Here is a 21,989-nt window from a genome sequence, read left to right on the forward strand (position 1 = left end):
TCCACAGCTGGACACAGCACTCCAGGGGGGGATCTCACGAAATACCCACATTTAGTCAGATGGATCCTTCTGCTGGCTTCTTAAAATTTCCTGGCCTATATTTTCAATCTTCAGCAGCCTCATCTCCCCACCACATCACCAGTATTTTCCACTACAGTATCCTCAGCTTTTCAGCGCTGTGCTTTCCTCCCCTCTGCAGCTTACAGTGGGACTAGTCTAGAGCTGCACACCTACTGGTCACCCCTAAAAGAATGCCATGCTTCTCTTTGCTGATGAAGCCGTGGAGGATGTTTGCAAGCCTGCCGCAATATTTTGGGCAGAACTATTAAAAGATGCAGGCTCTTTGAGGGATTACTGGACCCTCTCTGAGATTTGTCAGGTGCACATGCACAGATGGCAGAATCTCCAAAGTCTTGCTGCGTTAAGAAACTAGGTCAAAAACAAAGTCTTAAATCCTGTCTACTGGAATCTCAAAAGAATAACTTTTTAGCTAATTTTCTAATTATGTACTTCTCATTATCTTAGATCAAGATTTACTAGCTAGGGGTTGAGGTGACAAAAAGGAGGGGCATGCTACATTTCCTTCCAAATTCTTTCTACAAAATAAGTTCTGTCTATACAAGCTTTCAAAATGGGAGACCATAGAGTGCCCAGCATGTGATACTGGGTGTTGCTGGGTTTCACTGTGTTTGTAAGCTCAGCTCTACCTCTGGGGGATTACTACAGGTTAACCAACACGACTACACTCCATGATAGATGAGGAAAATAACAATAGATACAAAAAACGAAATGTAGGAGACTGCAGTGCTAACATGGCATCCTAAATTGCACATCCAGAGGTAGGGGAATGACTAGGGAGACTTGAGCAAAAATTGATACTAAATTTAATTAGTTTTAAGATATTATTTTGTTTTTGAAACTTATGATTGAAAAACTAGTTTTCAGTTATGTTCCTTAGTATTTATAAGGAGTTTTAGTCCCCTTTGGCCAAAATAAATCTACAAATCTACTGACTTGCATGTAAGCGTACAAATAACAGAATAGCAGCATGTCAGGGCTAAAAAGTTAGTAGCTTCTTGCTGGAATGGTCCACAATTTAATGCTGCAATCCTGCTCTTAAGTGCCTGTTACTTGACTGATATGAAACAGCAAATTAACAACTTAATCTCTGTGTAGTTCCATTTCCTCTTTTTCCTCGGTCTTGTGAGAACTGTGAATCACCCTCAGTCTCCACAGATTTCAATCGGCATTGTGTGTGTTGTCTTGCCAGACAGACCCTAAATTTACAAAGGAAGAAAAATAGGAGAAGATTAAATATGATGGAATGGAGTGCCTTTTAGAGCTGTCAATCCTTCACAAAGTAGATGTGTTATCAAATAATTTAGGAGAAAGAACTTAATGGAACGTCATGTTTATTCATAAGAAGGTTAAACCAATGACACAGGCAGTGACCATAACTTGTTCTGGGTGTTACCGGAGCTACTGCCATGGACAGGCAGCTAAGAAACTCCTTTGTCACCGAAGTTTCAAGATCACGTAGTAATTATGCAGAGTCTTGTATCACTGTGGACTCTGCTAGCAGATGAGAAACAATAACAATGAGTTATGTATCTGAATAGAAGTTATTGAAGTCCATTATCTTCTTCGAGGCTCATAACAAAAGTGATTTAGCACTATTAAAAGAAATTTTAATTATGGTCTGTGGGCTGAGACTAAGCTGTTCATTCCCTTTAATCTAGAGTATATCTTTCACTGATAAAGGAGACTGACACAAAATTTAAAAATTAAACCTAGCCAAGTCTACACTTGGAGTTTGTGAAGCTGCTGCAATTCTGACACGCAGCTACGTGTTGGAGTAAGCATGTTTGCAGCGCCTTCCCCTTGCTTGTGTACCCACCAGTACCTGCATAGGAGTTGCACGTTCCAACAAAGGGTGTAGTGGCAGAGTGGGTAATGTGTCTCATTATGCTTCCAGAAATACAAGTGCACCTTGTCTCCTGCCAAAGGCCACTCGGGATTGCACTTGTTGCTGGTTATCCAGTCATTTGGGCTGGGGAGTTAAAGTAGGATATTAAACTAGTCACATCTTTTCTAGAACTTCATGCTGTTAACTGAAAAAATGGAGGTGCTTTAGCTATATTAAATGAATGGATGTCCTAAACTCAGGTAGTCCTTTGATCTTTCCTGACCTCATATGCATATTCAGGAAACTCAAATTTTACTCCTTTTTTTTTAATTTTCCAAATATCTCTTTGGTTTCAAACTGTCAACTCCTTGTATTCTCCCATTCTTTATTTTAAGGTCACTTTCCTTATACTCCCTTTATTTCATGTTAGACAGTCACTCAAGCTATTGCCTCTGTGCAACAGATTTATTGGGCACATCAGCAGCTTTCTGTATCTCTTCCTTTTTTCTCTTCCCCGCTCATCCTAGACTATTGATGGTCTGCCTTCCTATTCCTACGTAGTTCTGGGAAAGACAAATCATTTGTTACATTATTTCTTATCAGAGAAAGAATTCATTCATGGTGCAACTTCAGATGAGGAGGGTGTTACTAGGCTGGAATGTGGGTCTGGATTCTGCTGGTTTTCCAAACTCTGAATGATTACAGGCCTAGCTGAAAGTAGATGGTCACATAGCTGGATGCAAAGATTTCTGTGCCCCAAATTCTCCCTTTTAGTTTTCACCAAAATGAATAGTATTTTCCCCAGAATCATTCCCTCAAATTTTTAGAAGGGATTAATGTTCCATACTTAGAATGCTGCAACCAAGAAAAAAAATCTAGTAAGTGTTCAACTTATTATTGGTTTTTGTATGATTTTGCTTGTATTTCACTATATTTTAGAATTATCCTGGAGAACCCCAGCTTTAAGGGCGAGGTGGTCAGTTCTGATGAAGTAATGGTCAGTGCTCAAATTTGATATATTAATCCCTCTCTTTTCCTACCCACTTTAGTGAAGAAACTGTATCATACCTCAGTGAAAATTAAGTGCGCTTCCATACATTTACTACAGTCCAATAACACGCATGGTCTCACTTAATTTTGCATAATTTTTTCACCACCAGATACTATAAGGCTTGTTGGCCTGTTTTGTTTTGTTTTCCCAATGATCATTAAACATCCAAAATGATAATTTTTATATATATATCATCTTTCTGGCCCTCCTCTGGATTCTTTCTAACAGCTGTGTCCTTCTGCTGTTGGGGGCCCCAGAGCTGGAGGCAGAACTGCAGGTGGGGTCTCCCCAGAGCAGAGCAGAGGGGGAGAATCCCCTCCCTCAACCTGCTGCCCACGCTGCTCTGGATCCAGCCCAGGATCCGGTTGGCTTTCTGGGCTACAGGTGCATGTTGCTAGGTCATATTGAGCTTCTCATCAACCAACACACTCAAGTCCTTCTCCTCAGGGCTGCTTCCTATCCATTCTCTGCCCAGCCTGGCCTTGTGCTTGGGATTGCCCCGACACAGGTGCAGGACCTTGCCCTTGGCCTGGTTGAACTTCATGAGGTTGGCAGTGGCCCACATATTTACATCTCTCTCTTTCTTCGCTGATCTGCAGCTCCAGGTTACATATGAATTCATAGAATCATTTAGGTTGGAAAAGACTTTTAAGATCACCAAGTCTAACTCATAATACTGCCAAGTCCATCACTAAACCATGTCCCTAAGCGTGACGTCCACGTGTCTTTTAAATCCCTCTAGAGATGGTGACTCCACCACCGTCTTGGACAGCCCGTTCCAATGCCTGACAGCCCTTTCCAGAAAGAAATTTTCCTTAATATCCAATGTAAACCTCCTCTGGAACAACTTGAGCCCATTTCCTCTTGTCCTATCACTGGTCACTTGGGTGAAGAGACCGACCCGACCCCCTCTGCACTCTCAGGGAGTTGTAGGGAGCCATAAGGTGTCCCCTGAGCCTCTTCTCCTGGCTGAAGCCCCCAGCCCCCTCAGCTGCTCCCCCCAGGAACTGTGCTCCAGACCCTTCCCCAGCTCTGTTTCCTTCCTTGGACACACTTCAGCCCCTCAGTGTCTTTCTTGCAGTGAGGGCCCCAAACTGACCCCAGGATTCAAGGTGCAGCCTCACCAGTGCCCAGTACAGGGGGACAATCCCTGCCCTGTTCCTGCTGGCCACACTGTTCCTGATACAAGAATACATGATACATGATGCCATTTACATGTGCTAGATACTATTTTTTCTTGTTGCCCCTAAAACCAGCTTTTTTGAGCTCCAGGCCTTCATTTTTTAACTGACCTTTATTGAGATGTTTATAGCTGTGAGGTCAAGACTGTGCTGCATCTCTTATTATCCCATGCCTGTAGTCCTCTACATTGTGTCCTGTGTTTCCCCTTTTCAAGGTCTTTTCTATGATGCCAGGCCTGTATTTATCGACGCTGTGTTATTACGTTGAACCATAAACATCTCATTCTACCTGGAACATCTGCTATCCATATGAAACTATGGTTGTACCACACAAAGATAAGCAAAAGTAAAACAACTAGATACAGACACCTGGGCAACAAGAGATACTGCTGACACAGCTGAACCGGGTAAAGCAAAGTTACAGCCAAGTCAGGAGAGGTTCAGAGCGAGTAGGACAAGCCTCAGTCCTCAGGTCTTGAAAACTCAGTGTAAATCTTACGGCAATAGTAGTATTGCAGGGCTGCATGGTTATGACATTCTGGTTTATGTGTAGATAGAGTGAGAGAGACAAGATTCTTCAGAGTATGAGTTGTTGGACAACAGGACAGAGAGCTGTTGGAAATTCAGGATTGGGACCATTACCTGCATCATTTTAGAAGACCTTAAGCCTTAGCATGCAGACAGGTCTCCTTTTCCAGATCTAGCTGAAATGATTATAGGTGTTTACAGCCTTCAGCTGTCAATTAGTGCTGATCTGAGCTGTTGTCCTTACAGCAGGGTTGATGGAAGGCACAAGTAAATGCTTCCTAGTCTGCTCTACTGAAAGTCCTATTTGAGATAGTTTACTGCTGAAAAAGATGATTGAAGTTGAGATGGCTGACTAGAGTGTAACGGATGAAGAATGTGCACATCATATCTCTGCTGTGGAGTTGTGGTTATACCCAGTTTTGGGAAGAGGTAACACTGCAAGTTGCTCCAGCAAATGAAATATATCTGTATCTTGGTGAAGTTGTACACTTTCACTTTGAAAAATACACCAGCTGAGGAGAAAATTGTGAGTTTGTTCATAGTGGAAAGCGAAGGGTCACGGTGGGGTTGCAGGTACGTTGTGCTGTGTGTCAGTACAACAGTCACACTTTCACTTAGAAAAATACACCAGCTGAGGAGAAATTGTGAGTTTGTTCACAGTGGAAAGCTAAGGGTCACGGTGGGGTTGCAGGTATGTTGTGCTGTGTGTCAGTACAACAGTGTGAGTCAGCATACACACATTGCAAACAACTAGGTGGTGTAACAGAAAGGATGGAAAAGAAGGAAACGCTGTGAACTGGTGGGTATGAGAAGTATGATGCTTTAAATCACTGTGGAATTTGACTACAAGGATCCTTTCAGAAGTGTATTTAGAATACAGTGATACTAGTCTTACAACGCTTTCCACATGTGGCTTTGGGGCACTTCACCCTGAACTCGCCTATTTCGTAAAGCTGGATGCTAGCCCTGGAGACCTATAGATTGGATACAGTTTTCTAGTACTGCTTTCACAGCAATTTGTGACAAACAGAGTTGTCCTAAACTCAGCTACAAGTTCAATAGGCACACAGTTTCAGGAACAAAACTTAGTGTCACTCTGCTTAATTTTAAAGGGTGTACGTAGCTTGAAAAATACCTACTTTCAACCCAGATATATCCTGTTAGTACCAATGAACAAAGAAAAATATGAGGGACATCTGCGGAGGAAAGGATTGTTCAGCAGACCAGAGATTGAAGAGGCAGTCTCCAGAGTGGACATGTACATCAAAATAAGCCAGGATTTTCCAGGATACTTTGATGCAGTACTCAACACAGGTAAATTAATCTCTTTCATACTGTAAATCTGACTTCTAATGTCACACCACTGGGTGGACTGAAACTACTATGCAAACCAAGCTGCTGGCAAGTCCTAAATTAAGGATGAAAAATGGTTTATGTTCAACATAACCATTTAAACTATCCCGTAATTCATTTTCCCAGTTAATTCTTGTCCCAGGAATACAAAAGCTCTGGAGGTCTGTCAGGACTGAATTACTCTGCTATGTCCAAGTTTTAAGTCTGAGTGCTTTAAGCCCATTTGAAAGCAAACCAACTATTGAACTCAGCAGCAGACTTGTTAAGTATTGTCTCCTATGAGAATGTTAAACTCATCTAATTGTCTGTAGGTTTCTGGGCAGGGTTCAGAGGTGCTTTTGATCTAACAGGCCCAGTTATCTTTGGGCAGGATAGACTTTTTTCAAGTGTTGAAATGACAGCTGATGTGTTGTCCGGCAACACCTCACTGTAAAGAAGAGGCTGCTGCAAAGCTTTTCCTTGCAGGACTCTTCTGCTTAGTAACTTGCCCAAATCCCCCAGCCTGAAACAAGGAGTGTGAGGGTGGTAGATATTTCATTAAAATGAATGTTTGCTTCTCTATATTTAGGAGTAGAGGATAGCAGGTGGTAGAGAAGAATCCTTTTCTAGTTCATTCTGTGTCTACCTTTTGGAGATGATGATTTTTGTGGTTCGCCACAGTGTTGGTGGAATATTGTGCTTGTCCTTATTGTCAAGGATACAGAACTTGCAATTTAAATATAGCATTAAAGAAATAAAACAGTAAATCAAATTGCAGGAGGAGAATACTTAGAATGCAGAAACTGAGATGAATTTCAGATTAGTTTCTTGAACGTGCTATTTATGAACATGAAGATTTTTCTCCCAAAGAGATGAGCTGGATGAGTTAAGAATGCATTTCTGGGTCAAACCTCTGTGATTTGTAACTTCTTACTGACAAAAGCTTGGTTTTTTCATGTATCCTTTCTCTCCCCCATTACACGCATATCCCTTTCTGCAGATGAATTGGATGAGGCATTCACAGAGCTGAGTTTCCTCGTAAAGGCATACCTGGATTTGGAGCCACCCCCAGTTTTCGATAGCCATCAGGACTTGAGTGGCAGAGCAGGAGCAGGTACTGTGTGTGGGCACATGCTACTACTGTTTTTATCAGTAGAGTATTCCTACTTGTTCCAAGAATTGAAACTGGTGAACGATTCAATGTGTGAGACTGCTTGTGTCTGTAATGGGTTTCCAGGGCAGATTCCTCCCTGGGATCGGAATCTTTAATGGAGTTCTTTCCAGGTACTTAACATCACTGTGTGCCCTGAGGCAATAATATGCAGTGAGTTGCCTCTCTCCTTTGAGGTTGCTTTTGGTCTGAGGATCTCTCGTTCATTCCCGATGAATCACAAGTGAGATGTGTCCGTGGCTGAGAGCTTTGTGCCTATCAAACTGTTGAGCAGTAAGGAAGTGGCATGGCACTCTCTTCCCCAGGATAGCCAGAAGCGTGAAGAGGTATATGAAAACTGGGATAGTAAGATGAGTGAAGGCAACTTATATATTCACTCCAAGTGCTTTTATTTAGACCACTGCAGGCTAAACCCAAATGATGAATAACGTGTTTAACAGAAACCTTTTAGCCCTTGAATGACTAAGGTTGGAGCCTCATGATCACTTCCAGCTATTCCAAGTGCAAAACGCAGTCATGCCCAGCTCACCTCTCCCGACTGTGCATTTCTAGCATGCTCCTTGCTCTTATTTCTCTGATTGTGCAGTCTTGTGTAATCTGGATCAGGGAATGGTTCCATCCATAAAGTAACCTAGGCAAAACCAAAACCCAACTTTCAGAGAGATTGATTCCTTGATCCAACTCATCCAGGCTGGATGTGGCTTTGAGCAACCTGGTCGAGTGCAAGGTGTCCCTGCCCATGGCAGGGGGCTTGGAACTAGATGATCTTTAAGGTCCCTTCCAACCCAAACCATTCTACGATTCTATGATTCATCATGCAGCTATAGAATCGGCTCAAGGAAAGAAGGATGCAGGAGAAGAGCTTCATGGCTGCCTGTGGTAGAAGAAAGGAGGACTACTCTTGTCAGAGGCAGCATAACTATGATTAGTTTACCATATTGTGAGAAATCAGCTGTAACCCTTGAATTTATTCCAGTCAGAGCAGGTTACCAGCTGGGATGAAAGCAGAATATGACCTCTAAAATACTGGAGAAAAAGAAATAAGAGAGAGATGTTACGGTAGTGGAAGGGGTCCCTGCCCATGGCAGGGGAGTTGGAACTAGATGATCTTTATGGTCCCTTCCAACCCAAACCATTCTGTGATTCTATGATTCTAGTAAGATGTTGCACAACATGGACTAAGAAGCAGCTCGTTTATGTGAACTCTGTCCTCTAAGTCCAAGAGCCTCCATGGTTTATGGTTGCCTGGCTTAGATGCGTTACAACAGGAGGGTTAATGAGTTTCCTGAGTAACACAGAGCCAATATTCATGACCTTCTGTGTGACTTAGCAGGCTGCAAATAAAATTAGCTGAAGGGAGAGTGAAAATGTCTGAAAATGTTAATGAAGGATAGTGTAAAATGCATCAGTTCATCATCTCAAGTTATTTTGTATCCTGAAAGAATTAATAAATACTGATTTCCCAGTGGATAAGAAAAAAAGCTTCTGCACATATTGTGGCATCTCAGTGCTACAGCAATGAGGACATTTCTGAAGAATCTTATTTAATCTTAAACTCTATAGATTTTATTTTAATTTCCAGATCTTCCATGTTTGCTTGAAGTGAGAAAGACTTCCTTGCCTTATTTGCTATAATATTGTTGCTTATTGTCTCATGAAGCACTGGAGACATTTTGTCCTGGGAGGCAAAAAAAATCCACCAAACCCTAACTAGACTATCAGGAAAGAAGAAAAAGGGGGAGGATTAATGATAAAAGATTTCAATAATCACTGTATTTTTTAAGATATATATGTATGTATCTGAAGTTCCTTTAAAAGACTTTGTATTCCTCAGCAGTTCTGAGTTCTTTCAGTGAATGACTTGTCACTAGTTACAGAAACTTCATTAACAGTACTAGATTTTGGTAATTCTGTTCTCCATAAAGTAACTTTTAAATTTACTATGCACCATTAAATTCATTTAGAGCTTCATTTATAGGTGTTTAAATAAATTTAACTATCCTATTTCTAGAGATCATCTCTTCTTATGGACTGTGTGAAATAATTTATTTTAAAAAACTTGCCCCAAGGTTGTCTTTAATATGGACATTTTTAGTAAGATAGTAGCAGGGGAAAGATTGGTTGTGTGAGATTATGATACGTTGTTAATTCTTTTTTTAATGAACTGCTGTGCAAGATCTTTTGCTCACGTATAGGGTAAAAATACTGGGAGAAAATAGATAAATTCCTCTTTTAAAAAACTTCTTATAGCAGAAGTATAATATATTTCAGAGCTGGTAACACTTTGTACTTGCATTAGCAGCTTTCATCTGTGGAACTCGGTACTTTACAATTATTAATTATATCTCACTGCAGTCCTGTGGAGTATGTGTTAGTATTTGTATTGTACAAATGAGGAAATGGACATTTATACCAAAGACTGATTATTTGTGATGCTGGGCATCAGGAATCCCACTGAAGTTATGGCAGTGTGAAGCTCTGCACCTCTGAAGGCTAGGCTCTACTCATTACTCAGTGTCAAAGTGAGTAGTTTACTGTGCCTGAAACAGAACTCGCCAGTCTTAAATCTCATTTCCTCTGCTCTTAACACCAGATCTGGCAGCTATAAATGAGCAGTATGGGTAGGCTGAGAGTCATCTGATGACTGTTGAAACTTTTTAATAAGGGGATATGCTAAGAAAAATAACCTTATTTAGGATATGATGTTCTGATTTGAGCCCAGCTGGCAACCAAGCACCACACAGCCGTTCACTCACTCCTCCCCACAGTGGGATGGGGAAGAGAAAATATAGGGAAAGGCCGGTGTGTCAAGACAAGGACAGGGAGGGGTCACTCACCTGTTATGGTCACAGGCAAAACAGACTCGACTTGGGGAATAAAAATCAATTTAATACATTACCAATCAAATCAGAGCAGGACAGTGAAAGATGAACCCAGATCTTTAAAGCCTTCCCCCCACCCCTCCCTTCTTCCCAGGCTCACCTTTGTTCCCCATTTCTCTACCTCCTCCCCCTCAAGTGATGCAGGGGGATGGGGAATGGGTGTTAGGTCAGTCCATCGCACACTGTCACTGGCGCTCCTTCCTCCTCAGGGGAGGATCCTCACACTCTGCCCCTGCTCCAGGGTGGGGTCCCCCCCACGGGAGACAGTCCTCCACCAACTTCTCCAACATGAGTCCTTCCCACAGGCTGCAGTTCTTCATGGACTGCTCTGGCGTGGGTCCCTTTGGTAGGGTGCAGTCCTTGAGGAGCCGCCTGCTCCAGCCTGGGCATCCCACAGCTCTTTGGTTGCAGCCACCTGCCCTCTCCCCACTGGCTGCAGGGGAACCTCTGCTCCAGACACCTCCTCTTCTCCCTTCCCTTCAGCACTGACCTTGGTGTCTTTATCTCATCGTTCTTCTCTGCAGATTTTCTTGGTTTTCCCTCTTAAAATAAGTTAATCAAAGAGGTGCTAATTGGCTCAGCTGTGGCCAGAGGCAAGACTGACTTGGAATTGGGGATATTCTAGTAGCATCTCCGAGGAGGCATCTCTGTCACCCTCTCCCAGCTACCAAAACCCGCCACACAAACCCAATACAATGAATGTGCGTATGGATGGGATGTCTCTGCCCCTCATCCACTGCCTTTGTATGTGAATTCTTAGGCTGTGAGTTTTTGTGCTTAGATATGCCACACAATACAATGAAACCTCTCTTATGATTGCATTTCTGCAAAGACTGTCATGTATGAATATTTATAGAAATTTTTGCGTGACTTAATTTCGTATTTAGATACCGTTTATTGGTACTATTTTATTTTATAGACAGGATACATCCCAGTTTACAGATTTTTTTCAACTTTGAAAAAACTGGGTTTTGATAAAGTAAGTTGTGTCACCAGCTTTCTGGCTCATCTTCCTGTTTGATGCCAGCAGTGGTGCAAGTCTTTGGATTCTTGTTCACAGAAATTCAGTAAAATAATAGAAGAAAAGTTGCCCTGCTCCAACTCCCCATCACATTCCAAGGGCTCTGAGAAGGTTAAATCTTTTAAGTAGGTAGACTGTACTTAACTTAGAGGTCATAACAGACCTGCATGTCAGAGCATCCATAACAAAACAAGCTCACTTACACATGGTTGAGTACCTCTTCCTAGTCCATTAATGTAGGGGTGGGTTTTTTTAGACTTTTCATAACTTCATTTGCCTAACTGTTCATGGGGGATAAATTTGTTATGTCGGTGAAGTGCTTGGAAAAGTTTAAAAGCTTTTGGGGAGCTGCGTGGTTTCTATCCTTTATGACTTCCACAGTTATCTTGTGCAAATCCAGAACTGTGCCAAAAGCCAGCTGATGAGAGGTGCAAATGGCTCATTTCTTTCTGCTTGCTGTAAGCAAAGTGTTCAGAATATCGTTGTTGAGGTGTGTCTTTTCCACAGCAGGTTCAAGAATACGGCTCTTACAGGAGCAAAGATTGTCACTGAGCAGAGTAATCGCTGGAACAACTTGGTCTTTGTCTGTTAATGAGATCTCGGACTCTTCCACCGAAAAATATCCAGGAGGCATCTCAGACAAACGTGCACAATTGAGCTCTGTGGTAAGGAGCATTTTCTCTAACCTCAGACAGATATAATAAGCTGTATGCAAAAAACACCTTAGACCTTTCTTTCCCCAGAGAAAATTGACTTGTTCTCTGTCAGGCTTTCATTTCAACAATATTTACCAGTTCCCCAGAGTTAAAGCTGATTAATGAGGATGAGGCAGGTAAACTCAGATAAAACAGGCTCTCTGCTCAATTTTAAACCGGAATAAGTCTAAATAATCGATTTCATCCAGTGGTGCACTGCTGTAAGGGAGCGGAATATCATGGCTCAGTTCTACAACAAGATATGAAACTATCCTATCCAGAGGAAATAGTTAAATGCCGTTAATAGGACAGTGAAAATTACCTATGTACGCCATCCTGTGGCGATGGAAAAACTCGTTCGGCCGAGCCTTTCAGGGTGTACGCTAGTGATAACTGCCAGAGATCAAATTTAAGCACATTTTTCACCTGCTTTTACTTTTTCAATCAACAGACTCAACAATGTGCTTGGATTTCAAATAACCTTTTACAACTTCAGCTTCATGTCTCTCTCTCTCTTTTTTTTACTTCTCCTTAACAGTCCTTTCCCTAAAGGCATTCATTCTCCTTGCAGGCAGTGGGGGAGTTAGGGGCTATGAAGCAGATGTGTCTAATGGTCTTTTTATACGACAGTGACAGGAGAAAGAGAAAAAGAAAAATGAAAGCTTTACACTTTGTTCCATTCCAGGGTGATGATGTCATTATGATGAATGATGGCTTGGCAGGCATGACTTGCTGTACAATTTTGCCACTATCTCTGTATTTATAGCTGCCTGTGATGTTTAGAATTAGTGCTGTAGATGGAGCAGAGTAACAGGCCCCCCCACCCCCATTTCCCAGGCTTTAGAAAAGACTCTCTTAGGTGTGGAGAAAGGTATGACTGTAAAATGGCTGACATAAATAAGGAACCTCCCATCTTTCAGTCTTCTGAAATGAAATACCTCTTTTCAGGCCATGCAGAATTTTAAAAATGTCACAAGTGGTGTTTATTTTCATGTTCCCTTCATCCACAGGTTTGTTAGTTTAATGTGAGAGAGCAGCCAGCATATTTCTTACCTTGGTGGAACGCTGCCATCACTCCTACCCCAGCAATTTATTTTTCTCATTTTTAATTCAATCTTTTTTTATTTTTATTTTGAAAGTTTACATTTTGTCAAGTCAGGAAGAAGTGGTTTATGGCGAAGGAGGCTGTCATTTAGCTTGGCTTTAACTCAGTGGCCACAAGGCTCTCTTTCTCATTAGTCTCCTTGTTCAGTGCTGGTAATACCTTTTTGTTATTTACTACACTAAGTTTCCAATATATTTTTACATGCAGAGGAAGCTTTACAGCATTAGCTGAAGTGTCAACACAGTAAAACGTTCAAGGTGAAACACAGGTGCCTCTTAGACCATATTTAATGAGAAGAATATAAATATGTCTGCGGCCTTAAAGTAAAATGTTTTCTAAGCTGTTACATTTGGGACTGAAAATCATTTTTGTGCTTTTGGCACCCAAATAGTGTGCTGTCAGTGCAGTAACCACATCCCATCCTGATCATGCAGGACTGGAAAATAAAAAATATGATGTAATTAATGTGAATTAGCCACAGGCAAAGTAAGAGGCAGGATCTGCTGCTCAGGGAAAGACAACAGAGCTGATTCCTTGCAGCCTTATCCCGTGTGAGCATGCCAACCCTGCACTAACTCTGTACGGCTGTAATTAACTGTGCAGGTATGAACAGGAAGGTATCCATACCTGTAATCTACACAGAAAAAAGGGTCAGAATTGGGTCTTCATCAAAAGAAGGCAAAATAAAACGCAGCCCAGCATCTAAGCAGAGCCTTACTTAGCACAAAGAGTGAAGGGGAAGGAATTCACAGAAGTCATAGTGTGAGCATTCAGCAGATTAAATATATTCTCCTTCATTGCTCACACCGTGACAAAACAGCTCTGTTAGACTGTGATTTAGCTACTAATTGATAGCTATCGATGGGTATCAGTTGATAATGCAGAATTTCACCACTTTGCTCTGTGATTTACATTTTGTTTTGTAAGCACACTGTGGTGCTGCGTTTGTCGGACCTGAGGGATTACATTGTCCTGCAGCACACGTTGATTCAACTCAAAACTCAGGAGCACATTCTCCAGTTTGCTGAGATCACAAGGTGCTCACAGTCACTTTAAGGAAGCGAAATTTGCAAAAGGCAATTCCTTCTTTCAGGGGCGAATGTTGGTAGATACAGACTTGGTACAGCAGGTTTTCTGCATTGCCGGAGCAAGGAGACAGTGTATTTAAGATGTAATGGAGGCAAATTATTCTGTATTGAGCCCTTTGCTGGTGAAAAGAAACTTAAGATAACAGCACAGCTAGAATTATCCCTGCTCTAACGTATAGGGCGGTTGGAGTTCATTAAAAGTGGTTCTCTGCCGATGTGCCTTCCTGCTACATCCTAGTGCATTTTGACTACTCTGAAGAAACAGCTTCATTGGAGGTGAAGAACATTTTTCAAAGCCACTAAGATTTCAGACCCAAATTGGGTTTGTGTTGATCGGTGAATCACATTCAGCACCTTGTTAGTTATAATAGAGCTCTGCTATTTTCCCACCATAAATAAAAGCATACACTCCAGAGTCTTAGCAAAGGAGAGGGATATCACAGCCACTTACATTACCATACACCCTTTCAGGTTGTTGTCTAAAGTTGGTCATATTTCTTTACCAGGAAGAAGCTTCTCTCCAAAGACGTCGTTCTGCAGCACGTCAGGCTCTGTCAGAGAAGGCACCTAGTGCATACGCCCAGCTGTTTCAAAGGTAATACAGGGTGGCTTCAGCCAAGTCCTTTGCAATAAAGTGAAAAGTGCCTGTTTAAGATTTCTTCTCCACTGCTCTTAAGGATGAATGATTAGAAACTGTCAGGGGTTGCAGATCTCATAGACAACTCTCCTTTCTATCACTTTTAAATCAACAAATATATCACACACCACCTGTCTTTTGACTTGGGGGTGCAGCAGTCCTGAACTGTATACTGAAAATGCATGAGGCAGAGCCATCCACAAGTAACTTGTCTAAAACTATGAAATTATTGCATGCTGCTTCTCTGAGAGAGCAGAAAAGGATCATTTTTCTGGCAGCTCACAGTCTCCGGCATGTGTTTTAGCATGACTCGTAATTAAGTTTTGGAAAGTCACAGCCGTGCTCACACAAGCTGGTTTGCTGCAGTACACCTTCTGTGGGTCTCTGTTTAAAGCAGAGTTTCTGAAAGCTGACTTCACTTCCTAATATATTGATTTACTTATTTATTTTAGAAAATTGATGCTGTCTTAACTGTCTCTCTTCCTTTTTCCTCATAGCCACAGCCCTGCAAAGAAAATGGTGTTAAAAATCTTTAAAACTCAATGTATCTTCCTTGATTGATCCTTTCTGGCTCTCCTGCCTTCCCCTGGTGTAAATCTTCCTAATCTGAATTCTTCTTTGCTTACTATTCCTACCTGCCATGCAAAGGCTCACAGCGTTGACATTTAAAGGATCACATAGGCCTCTAAATCAGCAATGATCGGGACGAATGGAAAAGTTCACACCTTTCAGCTCATTTCAGGCCTGTATAAATGCAGTCAGCAGTTGTACATATCAGACGTGTTGATGAACATCATTCCAAGGACAAAGACTGGAGATTGAGTATTTAAAAAAAAAAAAGGGATTAAAAAACCGTGCTGTATTGAAGTGTCTCTAGAAAACCTGTGGCAGAAGCTTCCAGGCAGAGATGCATAATTATGATGCATTTTCCAGATCTTTACTTAGAGAAAAGGTTTTTTTAAGTGGCTGATTCATTCATTTTAAATTATGCTTAAATGAGAAGAAAAATGGAAATTGGTGTTTTCTGTTGCTAGATGTTTTGAGTTTGATTTAGTGTTGCAGTGTGAACTGTTCATCTGAGTCTGCCTTAGTCTGTGCTCTTTGCTCCCTTTATTCCACAATACTCATTCACTGGAAGTGGTTTTGGAGTTAAGTATCAGGCTGCTTTGGCAGAGCTGTCAGGCAGGTGAGAGAAAATCCTGTCACCCCCAATCAGCATTTGCAATTACCAGGCCTCAAGGGATAGATACGCGCGGCAGAATTGGAGGCAAGAGTAGACAACACCCCATTCCATGCAGGAGGTTAAGTCAGGAGGTGCCATAAATATGAATGCTATAAAATGGTTGAAATTCTGAGAGAAAATCGGAATCTTGTGGAATGCAGAATTAGGAAGCGGAGAACCCGGTAGGTCATGCAACTCGGTCCAGCAGCCAATGTATGGTTGTTGTATTGAGTATGTTTGTTCATACAGAATTGAGTCAAGTTTTAAATTTCCGTAAGAGAGGAGCTTTCCCCTTGGAACCAATCGCCTAGGGTTTGATGGAGCCTTCTTTCTGGCTTCTTATATAACTATGCACCTGGGTCATGAGCAGCTTAAAAGGTTATTGCATGTCCCCTTAGCTGTGGTAACTGTCTTTGGGCACACTCCTAGCCTGTAGGGAAGGTAGGTGATGTGACCTTCTTTAGCTTTTAACCAGCCCTAAGCAACGAATCTGTACACAGATTGTGTGACTGAGATGACACGAGGTAATTCGTTATGTCATTATTCGTAGGAATATTAGTAGCAGCATCCAAATAATTTTGGGGTAGATAGACTGTTATTTTATACCTTTCTGTGGTTCTTACTAAAACTATATGTATTGTAATACCTTTTCATCTTTTTCTGTAAGTCTATACTTAGTAAATTCAGTAGGGTTACCATAATGTCTCTCTAATTTGTTAATTAACTCTCAAAATTGATCAGTCTGGAGTATTTCATAGAATCATCATTATAGAATCATAGAATGGTTTGAGTTGTAGCGACCTTAAAGACCATCCAGTTCCACTCCCCTGCCATGGGCAGGGACACCTTCCACTAGACCAGGTTGCTCAAAGCCTCATCCAGCCCGGCCTTGGACACTTCCAGGGATGGGGCATCCACAGCTTCTCTGGGAACCTGTCCCAGTGCGAGTATTTCATAGAATCATCATTACAGAATCATAGAATGGTTTGAGTTGTAGCGACCTTAAAGACCATCCAGTTCCACTCCCCTGCCATGGGCAGGGACACCTTCCACTAGACCAGGTTGCTCAAAGCCTCATCCAGCCCGGCCTTGGACACTTCCAGGGATGGGGCATCCACAGCTTCTCTGGGAACCTGTCCCAGTGCCTCACCACCCTCTCTGAAGAACTTCTTCCTGATATCCAATCTCAATTTCCATCTTTCAGTTTAAAGTGTCCCTACAACAAGCGCTGACGAAGACGACACCGTAGCCTGTATCTGAGGCACCATACTTCATTGTCTCTGCACGCATTGCTCAGAAATTACACCGACCTTTTTCTGCAGCCCTTATTGCATTAGATACCCAGGTTCAACATCTCATCTCATTGTTATGTCTAGATCCATCTAGGCTTTAGTGCTTCCCAGATTTCTCTTTCCTATGGAATATCCATGTTTTAAGTTCTTTTCTTTCAATCTGTGTTTTATTTGGAGGGTTTTGCTTCCCTTCTTACTTGCCTACATACAGAGATTAGGTCACATCTGTTTAAAACATAGTTTTAAAAAGCTCTTCCTGTCCATCCTTGCTTTAACCTTATCAGCTTTGTTCTGATGAATTTGTATTTAGAACATGATACACCTTTTCTATATTTTCACTGTCAACAGCAGTCCGTGAGTGTACTTTGGCCACTTCATCAGTCTGCTGTTTATGTAAAAATATGATTTCTTTCACTGGTAACACATCTAGCCTTATACAGGGTTTCAGCTGATGAATCTTGTAGTAAGCTTGCTGCCGTAGCACTCCTTGATGAGGAATCTGCTCCTCTAGAGAGGCCAAAAGAGAAGGAATATGCACCCCTGCCTCAGTCCCTCAAAGCCTCATTTTTACCCTGAACTTCCAGGGGAGTTGGAATTGACTGAAGGTTTAGGCTTGTCGCTGGGAGACGTGAGAATGCACTTTGTCCTGTCTGTTCTACCCCTGGGGAGGTGACATCTTGGAGCAACGTGGGGCAGACAGAGAGGCAGAAGTTCATTAAAGCGGGTTAATTTCAAATTGTATTGGGCAATACAAGAGGAAGGTCCGTGTTTGCTACACTGAATGGAGCTGAGGGCATTGCAGGTAGCCTGCAGCAAAAGGAGACAAGTACTTTAAAAAGTAGGTGATTATAATTTGAAAATAACAAATTTGTGAAATGTGTAGGTAATTGATTCTATTGATTCTATTCTATTCTAATTCTATTTTACACATAGAAATCCCAATATGATTAGCTAGAAGTTTCTACAATGTCTTGCTTGAAGATATTCTTTTTAGCTGTTGGACTAGATTTTAATTGTATAAACTATGTGAGTAGCTCCATTAAAGCAGCGTGTTATTTGAGGGTTTGTATCCTGATTTCTGTGGTTGAAAAGATCTATCGGTGCAAAGTAGACTTTTTTGTGTCCAGACATTTTTTGTCACGTGATGAGGAAGAATTCACTAACTTTACTATTTCTTCAGTGGCAGTGCTGGCTCATACACACCTGCCCCTTCCTTTTCTTCCACTCTGTGCTGCCACTGGCTCCACTGCCATACACCTTAGTGATGAATTGGATGAAGGTTCAGATCAGGTTTTGCCAAAAAAAACCCAGGTTATTCTTTTCAACCAGATCAGTTTCCTTCCCATTTGTGTTGGCACCATGCTGAAGGAGGACTGGGAGTGTAAATAGGTGGCTCTGGACCAGAAATAACAGAGGGAGAAGCAGCTCAGCTTGCTTTTGAGCAGCACTGCTGCAGAGAATGAGAACCCTGCTTCAGTTAGGAGTGAATCTGTCGTCTACGGAAGATGTGAAACTGATTCCCAAAATGATATATGCAAAAAACAGGTCCTAAGGTACTAGATGTTTTGAATTTCTTATGTATCTGTAAATATTAAAAGATTAAAATATTATTTAATGCTTAATCTCATCGTTACACATTTTAATCAAAACTGAAATATATTGCTCAATTTTCCTGACGATGTGTTAGAAAATTTTAAAAGTGGTGTCACACAAGAATCTAGCCTATTTTATTTATTGCAGCCCTGCAGGGTTATCTACATAAATTTAGATTCTTAAATCCAAATTACTGAAAACCTGGCCTCTTTATTTTTTGCCTGTGGCGGTGTGCAGGTGTAATTAAAGTCATTCTGATGTCTCATTGCCTAATATAATGTACAGGCAGCATTCGGTGGTTTGCCCTGAATAATTTCACTAGTTGTCTGTGTGTTTGAAGGTAATAAATAAGGGGTTGGGTTGAAGTCTCGTTCAGATCAGGCCTTTAGCTAATGATTAACTTCTCGATTTCGTCGAAATGTTGCTGAAAGAACTGGAGTAAGCAAGAGCAGGCATCAGCGAGAGGAGAATTTATAACATGCAATCTTGCTTTTCTGAGTCGGAAGAAATTCGTACACTTTACAGTTTCACTGGAGCTCCTTGCTAGAGCTGGGAAGAGAGAAGGTCCATGGTCTACCTCTGGTTGAGACACTCTTCACATCGGATTTGCTTGCTGTGAGCATAACATTTGCGTGCACCTGGTTGCATATGTTCCTTGCAGACCCGGTCTAGTCAACCTTTGACTTCAATGTAATTTTGCTTTTCAGTATTATTTCTATCCCCCTTTTAATGACAAAACTAGGACATCCTTCTGAACTACATGGATATGCCTTCCACACTGTGCTATTTAAGTTCTCCAACCTGTTTTCCCTCTTTTTTTTTTTTTTTTTTGAGCTGAGGCAATTTGAATTACACTCTGAACCTAAACACCTGTAAGCTCAGTGCAGAACTTGAGGGGCAATGTAAAGAAGACACAGTGCAGAGATCGAAGGTGAAAAAACACCCCTGTAACACCTTTAAATATGCAGTTTTCTTAGCTGTTGGGCGTGTTGTTTTATTTATCAACTGAGATGTAACGTCTGAAAGCGGGCCGCAGGTTCTGAATCCAAACCTTTGCTCCAGGAAGTAGAGTTCATTTTCCTGGGGTGTGCTGGTCCTTAGAGGGCTTGAATCCCATCTTCAGATTTCTGCTTTTGACTCGTACAACCTCCATCATCAGGCTGTGTATTTCTGTGCTCAGAACACAGTTCTTTGCTGACAGATTTTCTTTTATTCCTTTTTTCCGCCCACCCGTGATGTGGATTTACAAGAAAAGATTTCTGAAAGCACGCAGCTCTGAGGGCCATTAATGGAATCAGACCCTTTCTCCTATGTAATTGGCTCAGATTTTGATCTGAGCTGATAGCGAACAAACACCATTACCTGCCAGCAGTTGCTTGACAGTGAAACAATAACAGCTTGATGCCTTATGCTAGGGAAGCTTTGTTTATAGGTATTAATAAGAAGAAGAAACTAAAGAAAGGGAAATTTAAAGATGAAGAGTAGACAATCCTTGTTTGCAACGCACAGTGCATTGGGCTAGGGACTGACTTCTGAGGAGCAGTGGGGAAAGCGTCATCGATAAAGCACCAGAAGACCCACAGGGAGGAACAGGTTTGCTTTGGCCAGACAAAGAGGCATGAAAAGACAGTTTGAGACACTAGCCTCTCTCCTGTGGGAAAGTGGCAGTGGTATACGTGTTGCCTTAATGGCCTATGGGTGTGATTAAGGGCTTGGTGAAGAGCTTGACAGATTTGGGTTTTTTTTTCCAAACTGTAGCAATGAGCCTTCATAAAATATATTAACTCTCCTTAAAAACATAGCTTCTCCCATGGAGCAAGCACCCAACAGTTGCTACTGCAGTTAAAAATGTTCTTGACAAACTTCCTAGGGAGACTGGAAAATGGCACACACAGAAGTTACATAGGCTCGTTGTCCTTAAAAAGAAACCTGTTCCTTCAGACTTGAGCTGTGTTAGTAGGATGGCTCTGGTACAGGGGGTATTCATAGATTCACGGAATGGTTTAGGTTGAAGAAAACTCAAAGATCATCTAGTTCCAACCCCCCTGCCATGGGCAGGGACCCCTTCCACTAGACCAGGTTGGTCCAAGCCTCATCCAGCCTGGCCTTGGACACTCCCAGGGATGGGGCATCCACAGCTTCTCTGGGATAGAATCATAGAATACATCAGTGGACGTATGGAATCTTCCAAGGATTATAATTTTAAGTTCAGCATTTCATTAAGGACCTCTGCTGTTTGGCAGTCTTCAGTGCTGCATCTCTTTGGTTCTAGCTCTGTGGTTCGAGTCTATGAGCAAAGAGGGTCAGTACTGCAATCACCAGGAACGGGTTTTTTTAGGCGAGGCAGTGATGATGAAACTTCTCAACTGTGAGTTAGTCACAAGGGGTGGGATTAATCTCACCCAATTTTGGGTGTCTTTAGTAAAAATGTCTCTATCTGAACAAGTTGCCCTACATTGCTCTGTCTCAGTGGAGAGTGATTCATCCAACCTGCTTTAGGTACCTATTTAAACTCGAGTTTAAGTACTGTGCTCATACTGTAGCTGTGGCTGTGCCTCTCTATCGGCTATAAACAGAGCCTGGATTGCTACCCCCGACTGCTTATTGCTGCTTCTCTGCCACTGGAGATAACACTCTTCTCCATCTGAACAGGCCTTCTGAACTTGCTAAGCACAGATCGTGCTATCACCGTGTATAAATTCATGTAACAAGCGCTTTATTTTCTTTTTGTCTCATTTTAGGGACCTGGCAGTCACTCCTGCACTGAGCAGCACCCATCAACAATTAATGGAACCAACAATACATGCTTCTGTGCTCTCAGAAGGAAGGAATGCCACCCAAGACCAGAGCTTCCCCCTGACTAACCCAGAGAGCCGGTGAGTTCAGTTTCTGAGACGGCAGATCATTGCTGGGTGGAATGAAGGTTAATGCTGCAATCTGCAAGATCTAAAACCATTTCCCAAGCTAATGCAGTTGTCTCATCTGTTACATCAACAGCCTTATTAAACATGTGTCGCTGCAGCATAAAACAAAGTCTTGTCATTCATGGGAATGGTTTCATTTAGACACCATAATTCACGTACACAGAAAGGGAATTTCAAGAGCTTTTGAAGGTAAAAAGTTGCTGAAAGGAACTTGGTCCAGGTATAGAAAAACAGAACTTAAGTGTTAAATATGTTTTTTAAACAAATATTGCTATCAGAATTTGTTCTCATTCTCTCTTCAGAGGATTGCCATAGTAACTGTTGAATACCATTTGGGAGGGTCTGGGTGATACCATGATCT

General features: G+C 41.8%; 1 protein-coding gene across 1 annotated transcript in view; it reads left to right on the forward strand.

The window, feature by feature from the left end:
* The window catches only part of LRGUK (leucine-rich repeats and guanylate kinase domain containing), a gene marked incomplete at its 3' end in the record, with an annotated part of 47,066 nt that extends 25,486 nt beyond the window's left edge, over positions 1-21,580 (forward strand). The window contains exons 13-17 of the mRNA XM_010153095.1: positions 5,779-5,980; positions 6,999-7,112; positions 11,583-11,737; positions 14,467-14,555; positions 21,446-21,580. Of these exons, the coding sequence (XP_010151397.1) occupies positions 5,779-5,980; positions 6,999-7,112; positions 11,583-11,737; positions 14,467-14,555; positions 21,446-21,580 (695 nt within the window). The remainder of the gene's footprint in view (positions 1-5,778; positions 5,981-6,998; positions 7,113-11,582; positions 11,738-14,466; positions 14,556-21,445) is intronic.
* Between the last annotated feature and the right edge of the window lie 409 nt (positions 21,581-21,989).

This window comes from Eurypyga helias, unplaced genomic scaffold, assembly GCF_000690775.1.
Source record: "Eurypyga helias isolate BGI_N326 unplaced genomic scaffold, ASM69077v1 scaffold10686, whole genome shotgun sequence".
NCBI classification, from domain to species: domain Eukaryota; kingdom Metazoa; phylum Chordata; class Aves; order Eurypygiformes; family Eurypygidae; genus Eurypyga; species Eurypyga helias.